We start from the raw sequence: 11,791 nt of genomic DNA on the forward strand, positions 1-11,791 counted from the left end.
ACGTCACTGACAGACAAAGAAAAAGAATAAAAAGAAAAAAACATTCTCCTCTCAGACTAAATTTACATAATTCTTGTAAAATTTTATTTTTCTGGATTTCAAATCATCACGAAGGTTTAATATATGTCAAGGGACATATTTGTAGAAAAGGATGTGAAATTTAATATTATAATAATAAAGAGAATAAATAAACAAATTAAAGCAGTAATGTTCCTATGCTTTTCTGAAAATATTTAAATATATAAGAAGAAAATACTTTTAACATAAACATGAGTTTTGCGTGTCAACCACATCTCACGCGTTTTTTGCACGTAAATCGATTTTATGCGCCCTCAAAGGAGCAATTCACTCATATCAGTTGTGTTTTGTTTTTTTTTTTTTTTTTTTTTCTTTCCTGGATATCAGATTCATTAGAAACAATAAAGAAAAGGTTAATTTACAAAATATTCATACAATTGGAATTAACTATAAATAAATAAAATTTTTAAAATATATAAATTTTTAAAAAACAACTACGATGCTTATGGCGTGAATAATTTATATTTTTTGAATTTGATGATTCCTGATCATAATATAACTAATTAAATTGAAATTTAATGACGCTTACTATATTTAATAAGTAGTTCATTGACTGTCAGAAGAAAATTAGAGTTTGATGAGGAGCCTTATAATTTATGAGATTCCTGAATTATTGGTGCTAATTTATTAATTGTATTTTCAATCTCCAATGAATATCATTAAAAATAATTTTTAAAATTGCATGTGCAAACTACCCAATAGATTTTAATTTCTCCACACATAAATATAGAAATATACCTATTCTCATATAATTAATTAAATATTATTAATATACCTATTCTCATATAATTAGTAAAATATTATTTATTTATATTGCTTTATTATTGAATTATTTTTTAAGTTAATAAATTTTATTTTTTAAAACATATTAAATAGGGATATATTACTGAAATAATGGATAGATTATCATCAAAAGGGAAATTTATTTATAATTTAAAATGAATGAGAAAGAAAATAAGTTACTACAATTAAAATAACAAAACTTATATTATTTTTTGATATATCATTTACTTAAAGTATTTATCACGAAATTATTTTTAAAATTAATAAATTTTATTTTTTTTAACTATATTATCATCTCCATCTCACAATATCTATATTTAAAAGTTATATATCTAAACCAATCAAATTAATTAATATTTTTAATTAAAAAAAAATTATAATTTGTTTAAAACACCCTTATCTACGGTTATATAACCACAAAATAGAGTCACATGATAAGAGATTGATAAGTAGGTACACGATTCCATCAAAGGAGAGGAAGAATCGAACACTTTAATATCCGGTTCATTATCAAGACTCGTCCTCCCCAAGATAGGTCAAGTCTCGGTTAGGGGAGAGCGTTTTTCGGTTTAAACCGAAAAACCGAACCGAACCGATTAATTTCGGTTTTTCGGTTCGGTTAATCGGTATGATCGGTTTGGTTCGGTTAGTATTTTTAAAATTTTTCGGTTTTCGGTTCGGTTCGGTTTAAATATGTTAAATAACCGATCAAACCGAAAAACCGATTTGGCAAGGCCCAAGCCCATGCCTGAGCCCGAGCCCTCCCCCCTGGCCTGGCCTATCGAAGCGGCTTCAGCAGCCCAACCCCATCCATCGAACCCCTTCATTCATCCCGTTCCCGTTCTCCACATTCTGCAGTCTCCTCTCTTCTCTCGAACCCTATTCCCCCCCGAACCCCTATTCTCTCTCTCGATTCTCGAATCCCGATTCCTCCCCCTGGCCTCTCTTTCTCTTTCTCGTCGACCTCCGACCGCCGACCGTCGACCGTCGACCATCAACCTCTTTCCCGTCGATTTGGTGAGTTTCGCCGCCGACCGTGGACTGATCTCTTGAGAGCAGAGGTACTACCGCTTTTCAGCTTATTCTACCTAATGTTTCATATGATTAAAATTTCATTAAACAATAAAAAAGGTTCATGGTTGGATGGGTTCAGGTAGTGTGCAGATAGTGGTAAATAGGTTTGGGATGCAGAGAGATTTTGGTTTTGTTTGCCTTTTTATTTGTTCCCTTTCTTTCTTTGTATTGTGAATTTTTAATGAGCCAATAGATATGAGCATGAGAGATTTTTCCTTCCAATTAAATTGCAGAGGTTACTGATAGTTTCTGTTTTTCTCTTCACCATTTTTAAAATGTATATGCATCTTATTAGTAATTACCATTTCAGTGCAAGTTTATTGTGTAGGCTTTAGAGACATTTCAGAAGATATTTGACTATTTGTTAAAAGTCCTAAATGAATTTGGGATTAACAATCAAGTGTGCATAACTATTATACAGCCAAAACTTCAGCTCAATGTAAAGTTTATGTATGTTTAACTGATTTGTGAGTATAATTCTTTTTTGGAAACAGCAAAATGTAATTGAATGCAGGACATAACTGGAGCAATTGAATGCTCCACAGTATTTGGAATTCAATCTTAGTTTTTAGTTTTGTTACGGAGTAAATTATATTAATGGCCATTAAACTTTGCACTAAGTTTGATCATTAAATTTTAATTGAGTCAACGGGCAAAAAAGGTTTTATTGATGAGGCATTACAACATGATTTGCATATTCGCTTGTGACTTGTTTCTAGATATAGGATCTGTGTGGGGGGAGCCCCTGAAATATATTGCTCTTGACTTCCTAGTTTATGAACACAAGGACTGCCAAGAAGTGAGAGACAGCTGAGAGTAGAGATAAAAACTTAACATGGTTTATTCATTGGGATTAATATAGTCTGTTGTGGAATTTCATCTTGTGGCTCTTGGCCTGATTTTGGTTAGGAGTAGGTTGGAAGTTTAGTGATGAAATAATTTACTGAATATTTAAGATAATTAGAGTTTATTATGATTTAAAAATTTTAATATTTTAACAACAGACAACTGATTAGGCTTATGTCCAATTGAATATTGTTGTTAATATTATTTCCAATTCCTTTTTTTATATTGTTATTAACTAAGCTTATGTCCAATTGAATATTGTTGTTAATATTATTTCCAATTCCTTTTTTTTTTATGTTGTTACTTTTTAGGTGAATCATGGAGTCACGAAATGATCAGATACTTCCAAATAGTACTAGTGATTCGAATCAAACTAGTACTGACGCTTCAACAGAATTAACCACATCATCAAGAGCAAAGAGAAAACCAGTAAAGCCAAGGTCTGTAGTTTGGGATCACTTCACAAGATTCGTCAATAGTGAAGGTGAATTAAAAGGTAAGTGTAATTATTGCAAAAAGGAATTTTGTTGTGATCCAAAGAAAAACGGAACTACTGCACTTAGGAATCACCTTAATTCATGCAAAAAACACCCACATTCTATTGAGACTAGACAAGCACAATTATCATTGCAAAATACTGCAAGTGACAATAATGTGAATGATTTAGGCACTCTTACTACTTGGAAGTATGATGAAAATGCAATTAGGAAGGCCCTTGTCCATATGATAATTATTGATGAATTGCCTTTTAGATTTGTGGAAGGAGAAGGTTTTAGAAGCTTCATGAGAGCAATTTGTCCAAGGTTTAGGATTCCCTCTCGTTGGACAATTTCACGTGATTGTTATGATTTGTTTATTGAGGAGAGATCAAAATTGAGGTCTTTTTTTAAGAAAAATTGTCAAAGGGTGAGTCTTACTACAGATACATGGACATCATTGCAGCGCATTAATTACATGTGCATAACCGCTCACTTTATTGACAATGATTGGAAGTTGCATAAGAGAATCATTAATTTTTGTCCCATTTCAAGTCATAAAGGTGAAGCAGTAGGCAGAGCAATTGAGACTTGCTTGCTAGAGTGGGGGTTAGATAAAGTGTTCATTATTACAGTTGATAATGCTAGTTCTAATGATGTGGCCATATCTTATTTGAAAAAGAAGCTTGCTAATTGGGGTGTTAGTGTTGCTAACTCTACTTACTTGCATATGAGATGTATGGCACATATCATCAATTTAGTTGTCCAGGATGGCTTAAAAGATGTGAATGATTCAGTGATGAAAGTACGAGATGCAGTAAGATATATAAGGAGTTCTCCAGCTAGGTTGAAGAGATTTAAGGAGTGTGTGCTTCATGAAAAAATTGAAAGTAAATCTTCATTATGTTTAGATGTGCCAACTAGATGGAATTCAACGTACATGATGTTGAATACAGCTCAAAAATATGAAAGGGCATTTGAGAGGTACGAGTCACAAGATCCAATGTTTAAGATTGATATGGGAGAGAATGGTATACCTGACTATTATGATTGGACACAAGTTAGAAAGATGGCAGATATGTTGGCTCATTTTTATGAGCTCACTTTGCGTATCTCGGGCTCCAGGTATGTCACATCAAACCTATTTTTCAGTGAGATCAGTGACTTAGCCTTCATTTTAAACCAATGGATTAATAGCAATGATCTTTATATGAAATCTATGGGGGAAAGAATGAGGGTTAAATTTGACAAGTATTGGGGAGATGTGGATAAAATGAATAAAATTATCTATTTTGCTGTTGTTCTTGACCCTCGTGACAAATTTGAGTTTATGGAGTATTCTTTTTCCCAAATGTATGGCCAAGAGAAAGGAGTAGAGCTATTCAACAATGTCAAGAGTTGTTTGTTTGATTTGTTTAATGAATACAAAAAAATGTATCAATCTGATGTTGAGCAATTGAATGATAATAGTTCACAACAATTAAGTGGGAGTTGCACTACTACCGGTTCAATAAACCCTAAGCCTAAATTCTTTTTGAAGCATCACTACAAGAAGCAGAAGTTGGAGGAATCTAGTGGATTTGATTCAAAAACAGAGTTAGAAGTGTATCTAAGTGAGGCAATTCAAGAGGAAAAGGAGGATTTTGATGTCATGAAATGGTGGAAAATAAATTCTGAAAGGTTTCCTATTTTAGGAAAAATGGCTAGAGATATATTAGCAATTCCAGTTTCTACAGTTGCCTCAGAGAGTGCCTTCAGTACTGGTGGAAGAGTGCTAGATTCCTTCAGGAGTTCCCTGACTCCTAAAATTGTTGAGGGCTTGATATGTGTGCAAGATTGGATTCGTCCATCAAATGTTCAAGTAAATGTTGAGGAAGATCTAGAGGAACTTGAAAAGCTTGAAGAAGGTATGTAATATGTTATATACATTTCATATTTGTGTTAATTTCAATATTTATATATATATATATATTAATTTTTTTAGTTTATTATTATTTGCAGAATTACCGTCTGTTGGAATCACCTATGGTTTAGGTGGATCATGCTCTACTCCTACCTCATAGATGTAAGATTAACTATTGAAAATTTAAATTTATTTGATGATAAGGAATTAAGGTGATTTTTAAATATTTTTATGTGCAGATTTCAGTCTTTTAAATATGCTTCAACTCAATATTTTGTGGGATCAGATTCAGATATGCTGTTGAAGGCTGGTGTGGATTTAATATATTGTTAAAAGTTGTTTGTGAAATGATATTTTGCTGTGAATTTACTGTTGTGAATTTAATATGTTTTGGCGAATTTATTATGTGGAATTTTGATTTTATATGTACTTCTAAATTTTATATGGATGTATTTGAATGTATATGGACTTTTTAAGTTTTATTATTGTATATTCAGACAGTATTTATGTGCATGTGCTCATCTGAAGCTGACTGCTTCTTCCATATGTATACGAGAAGAGCTGAGGTTCCCATTTGGGATTTCTTTTTTCTGCTTCAATCAATTACGAATTACTGCAATTTTTCTTTCTTTCTTTTTTCTGATATATCAATTTTCTCATCTGAAAATGTTTAGAATGTTTATTAAATTATTTTTTTTGAAATTAAAAATAAAAAATTAAAAAAAAAATTTCAGTTTGAACCGAACCGAACCGAACCGAACCGATTTTTATCGGTTCGATTCGGTTCGATTATACCTTCAGAATCGGTTTTTTCGGTTTTTAAAATTTCAGCAAATCGGTTTTCGGTTTTATCGGTTCGGTTCGGTTCGGAACCGAACCGACCGATTGCACAGGGCTAGTCTCGGTACAAGATTACCGTTATCAGGCCTCATCCAGCATATTCTCATTACGCCTGTAATCGTAGGATTATCGACCTATTAGCTAGCGAGATCCCTTATCAAGTAACCAGCCACATTATCGTCGAATTATCAAAAAATGTTATATTTATTCTCATATTCTTATAGTATAAAAAGGGAGCGATCACAAAGACACATATATACAATTCTCTTATACCAATACTCTCAAATTCGACGTTCACCATATTCTCTAGTTTACTGACTTGAGCGTCGAAGTGGCTGCCGTGGGCACCCACCATCTCACGTTATCTTTCTTGCAGGTTTAGCCAATCACAACACAACTCTGTTTTTCGGTCGCATCATTTAGTTCTGTTGCCCGAAAATCCATTGAATATGTTCTGTTCATTCGAATTAGAACTGGTCTCTTATTCCTTTTCTCCTAAAAAGATTTTTTTTTCCTCTGGTTGGTTATTCACGAGCTACTGCTAAGGTTGCTACCGATGAGTACGCTATCATTTCTTCCACTCCTGACAATGGACACAACACACCCCCTATGGTCAGCAAAGCAGATCCCAACAATCTAAATATTGAGCAAATACTCCAGTACGTCAAAAGCTTGCAGGTCATTTTCGAGCAATATAAAACTCAGGAAGAGGCATCACTCATGGCTCCTAGGAGAAGGGAGGAAGTCTCCATAGATACCTCAAGGACTCGGACAAAGGCAATTCAAACGCAGTCCAAGGGAAAGGACAAGTCTGAGAAAGAGGAACCATCAGATGATGTTCCGAAGGATGCTGACTGGAAGCTAGGACGGGCTGCTTAAAGGTGTCGGAAAGGAGGGGAAGAGGACAAAAGGATGAGCCAAAAGTAAGACCAAAAGCTGGAGAAGCAAGGATATGAAGGAGTCCATAAAAGTTATTTGGTCTCCCGAGGAAGAAATGACCGAGATAAGTATAAAAACTATACCCTATTGAACAACTCACGAACACATATTCTAATGTGGATTAAGAAAAACGAAAGAAGATCAGGTAGCCGTCCAAGCTCAATCCTAAGAAAGCCGGAAGGTGAGACAAACCATATACTGCAGTTTTCATGAAGACTATGGACATGTAACGGAGGAGCGCCGGCAATTAAAAGACGAGATCGAGAGATTAATAAGGAAGGCACACTTCAGAAGTTCTCTAGGAAGAGTAGTAAGGAGAGGAGATTTGAACCCAAGGTAACAATTCTTAACAAAGAACCTGTAAGGGTTATTCATGAAAGATCCAGTGATGGAAAGGGAAAAATAAATGAGTTGTAGAAAGATGTCCTGAATGTTCAATAATAGAGATAGGTTGTGTTTTTAATGCAAGAGACTCATTCCTTAAGAGAACAGATGTAACAGATCACGAGCCTAATAAGTTGAAAAAAACTGAAAATGACCATTTAGGGTCCCGAAGATGATTTGTCCAGAGTCTTGTGAGCTGGCCGAGCTAGATGACCGAGTCATTCCCTACTCCTGGAATACTTGTAATCTAAGAAAGCTTTATTAATAATAGTTAACGATATATTTTTCATGTGTTGTGCTATTTAGTGATAATGAACGATTGAGATCTTCATAGTCTATGAGATGCCTTCTTCAAAAGGATTAAAAAGCATTTCTAAAAGGCCATAAGGCAACTTTAGCTCATGCCAAGTCACAAGGCAGAAATCCGCCAGGCCATTCGAGCATTAGACCCGCTAAAACAAAAGCCATAAGGCAATTGTCAGGCCATCCAGACATTGGACCCACTAAAGCAAAGGCCATAAGGCAATTATCAGGCTATCCAGGCATTGGACCCACTAAAATAAAGGCCATAAGGCAATAGCCAGACCATCCGGACTTTAATCACGCATAACAAGGTATCTCATGACAGGCCACAAAGTGGGAATCCGCCAGGTCATCCGGACATTGGATCCACTAAAACAAAGGCCATAAGGCAATCACCAAGCCATCTAGATATTGAACCCACTAAAACAAAGGCCATAAGCCAATTACCAAGCCAGAAGATAAGGAATTGATCCCACTAATCAAGGCACTCATGGCAGGCCACAAGGCGGGTTCTGCCAGGCCAGAAGACTGGGAGTTAGGCCTACTAATCAAAGCGTTCATGTAGGCCCACTAGGCTTAACGATCAGGTGTTAGTCTCCTATGAAAAGTTCTTCAGGCATTTGATGCATATAAAAGCTTCTAAGGCATTTGATTCCCAAAGGCAGGTATCCATTAGGTTTAACAACCGGGTGTTAATCCTAGATACAGATTTTTCTAAACCCTTTCATGCCACAAGGCGGGTATTCGCCAAGCTACATGTCCAGGTATCGATCCTGTTTTATGAAAAGGATGAGCTATTTTATGGCCAGCTGTTAAACCAGTGACCGAGTGATAAGATCGGGTGTTCACCCCTTGGCAATTCTTATCAATTATTGAAGACTAGATTAGCAACAAATGGAAAAGGGTTGCGGGCGAATACTGACATACAAAGCACGCAAAGATAATAAAAATATTTTTTTCATTTAAGACTCAACAAAATTACAAAGGAGGGATGATTCCAGGAGTCTCTATCACATCAGCATTCCCTGCATCTATTACATTTTTTGTGGAACCTTGTTCAACATCATCAATCCTTTCCTCCTCATGCTCGTCCTTGGCCTCTTCCTCCTCGGGAAAGATGTCATCTATCCAAGCAAAATCCTCAAAAGGAAACCACTTCACCAGTTCCTTCTTTACTGACTCTTGGCCTTCGATGAATATTTTCCCTCCTTAGGCCATTATCTCTTGAAGCTCAGCCTCTAATTCAGCAATCCTGTTAGAGGTGGCCCGATTCTCCTCAACATGAGACTGCAGCTCCTAGACTTGGTGCTGAAGCATGGCCACTTGAACCTCGGCACTCTTAGCCCGATTCTCATAGGCAAGTCTATAAGCATTAGCCTCACCCAGGTCTGCCTGAAGTTTGTCTACTAACTCCATCGTCTCCATTGTGCCTTCCACCTTGACAACCCGAGTCTTTAGCCTCAAGCATTCCTCGACTAGGGGTTTTCTGTCTCTTTCTTAAGCACCAAACTCCCACCTTAGGACTTTATTGCACTCTTTGGCCATGTAGGCACAAAGAGCACTTTCCAGGGCAGAATGCATGACGTGGTCAAAAAGCTCATCAGTCTCGACTTTGTTCAGGCGACGATAGTCTTCAAGTCTCAGAGCATTCTTAATTAACAGGACAGCCAGGCTAGGATATTCAAGGAGAGAGGGCATCCGAGTTAGCACCAGCACCGGCCGTTCAATGGTAGGAGGCCACAAGGAATCAACCCCCCACGCTCGCAGGAATGGGCTCAGTAGAATTGGGGACTATAGCAGAAAGCTCAAGAGCTAGGGTAGATGCAGAGGCACCCATTGCAGAAGACTCGAGCTATAAAGGAGCCGACTCTTCTATTGTAGGTTGGAGAGGAGGAGGAGGAAGCATGATTACTTCTTCAACCCAGCAAGCACACTTGGGAAGGGGACCAGTTGCCCTAGTGACAGTTTTGCCTTTGTGGGTAGCACGCGCCACTTTAGCAAAATTGCTTCTTGACCTAGCCATATTTGCATAAATTAAAAAGTAAGTAAGACAGTTAGAAATCTAAAAGAAGGCAGAAAGAAAAATACCATGATCTCTAGCCAGGGAAGTGCTTTCCCCAAGGCTGGAAGGCTGGATGGGTGAGGACCTCGAGTTTGGCTCGTCTGGAGATGACTCTACTAAGACAAAATGGCGTTTCTCACCGCATTAGTAATGTCCATTTTATGGGATGTGGCCATTGTCCAGAGGAAGGCTAAAGCTTCATCCTCATCCCTCCGCGGCTGGACCCCATCCTTTCACAACTTTACCCATATATTCCAGCTCGTTTGAAGACGACCAAAACCCCTAGACACCCGGTGGCGAAGAATGAAAAATTTATTCTTCCAGCGTTTCAGAGATGAGGGGATCCGATTGAAGAGCATTCGACGCTTTCTTCCACTGAAGTACCAAAATTCTTCATTCTTTCGAGTACATAGCTGGTACAGCTAGGAGAACAACGCAACAATCGGCTCAATATTGTTGTTAAAATAAACAAAACGGAAGGCCTCCAAGATTCTCCAATCGTTGGAATGCAACTAAGCGACCGAAAACTTATGAAACCGAAGGACATTAACAAAAAATGGGTCCATAAAGAACTGAAAATCTGCCTTCAGCCGCTCTTCATAGACGATGATGGTATCCTTTGTAGGAATCAAGTCAATCACGTGAACATTTAAGGACGGAACAAAAATGCGGAAGGTTTCTCGAGAAATTTGGTATTTATCTTGAAGGTGATCCACATCTTGATATGATAGGATGGACAAAATGTCACTAATCAAGCTACCTTCACTTTTTTTATCCACTCTCAGTGGAATGATAGGAGTAAGAGCACAGATGGGGCCATCGAAGAAAGAGCTCAAGGTGGAGCTTTCACCGGAGGTAAGAGAAGATAAAGAAGCATTCATTATTCATCTTAAAAGGAATAAGTGAATAGAAATTACCATGAAGACGAGGAAGTATGAGTAAACAAAAGAGGAGTAACCGAGTCTTTTTCAAAAGCAGAGGCAACAGTTATAAGCAAAAGTGATATTTGAAAAAGAAGAAGGGCTCTTATATGACAATTTTAATGATAGGCTTAAAAGCGCCTCAAGAAACAGAGCAGTTATCATCAAAATGTAGAAGTAGGCGAAGCGACGTAAGTAGGGAAAGACCAATCCAAGTTAGCCATGTGTCCCAGATCATGGAGATAACTTTCACCTTGGAATATGAAGAATTAAAGACCAACGGGGGGACCTATGATGCTACATAAGGATCGTCCAAAGTAAGCTATGAGCTGTCACCACAAAACTGGGCTATGTAGCAATGGTCTGATAAGCAGATACGCGGTCCCACCCAAGAAAAAGAAGATCTATACACCTTAACACCTGGTTCATAATCACTACTCACCATCTCCTAGATAGGTCAAGTCTCGGCATAAGGTTACTTATTAGGCACCATCCAACATATCTCTTTTATGCCTGTCAATCTGCAAAAGAAGAAGATGAAGTGGTTGGCGCCTAGAGACAATCACTCCGACGCTCAAGTCAATAAGCTTTCAAGAAGGGCGAGTGTAAATAGAAAACTTGAGTTCTTAGAAAAGTGTGTTAGAATGTGTACCTTAAACTCTATGTATGCTTTGTTTTTATACTGTAATAAGATAAGGTTAGTTCGTAACTTTCTTGAAAATCCAACTAATATCGGCTAGTAAATAAGAGATCTCATGATTGTAGGTGTAATGAAGATTAGTTGTATAATATCCTTTAATGGCAACTAGATATCATGAGAGGTTCAATCAGACACACAGGTTGAGTCTTTTATTGTTCCGAGCATCGATAATCTGGTTAATCGAGTTTTTTCTCATGCGGGTGAGACCTGAAAGATCGAGTATCATGGTTTATTAAGATTTTGTCATTTAATCCCATTGTATATTGACAACAAATGATACTCTTTGAACGATTATCGTCTCAACAAAAAAAAATATTTGTAATTTAAAATGGATAAAAAGTTTATATTATGGAGAAAAATAGTAAATACAAGTTTTAAAACAATTATTGAAATGTAAATTAAAAAATAAATATAATAGAATTTGCAAAAGATAATAAATTAAGGAGGGCACTTATTAATTTCTAAGAGTAAGGGACACGTGAT

General features: G+C 36.6%; 1 protein-coding gene across 1 annotated transcript; it reads left to right on the forward strand.

Moving 5' to 3' along the window:
* The first annotated feature begins 3,099 nt into the window (after positions 1 to 3,099).
* Positions 3,100 to 6,879, forward strand: LOC122722389 (zinc finger BED domain-containing protein RICESLEEPER 2-like). The gene is made up of 2 exons (XM_043953079.1): positions 3,100 to 5,164; positions 6,536 to 6,879. Exons 1-2 carry the CDS (start codon positions 3,100 to 3,102, stop codon positions 6,877 to 6,879), a joined length of 2,409 nt encoding a protein of 802 aa, XP_043809014.1.
* Positions 6,880 to 11,791: the final 4,912 nt, after the last annotated feature.

This window comes from Manihot esculenta, chromosome 18 (assembly GCF_001659605.2).
Source record: "Manihot esculenta cultivar AM560-2 chromosome 18, M.esculenta_v8, whole genome shotgun sequence".
NCBI lineage: Eukaryota > Viridiplantae > Streptophyta > Magnoliopsida > Malpighiales > Euphorbiaceae > Manihot > Manihot esculenta.

Coding starts and splice junctions, on each gene's coding strand:
- LOC122722389 (XM_043953079.1), top strand. CDS start 3,100: ATGGAGTCACGAAATGATCAGATACTTCCAAATAGTACTAGTGATTCG. Junction 5,165..6,535: donor ACTTGAAAAGCTTGAAGAAG/GTATGTAATATG, acceptor GTTATTCACGAG/CTACTGCTAAGGTTGCTACC.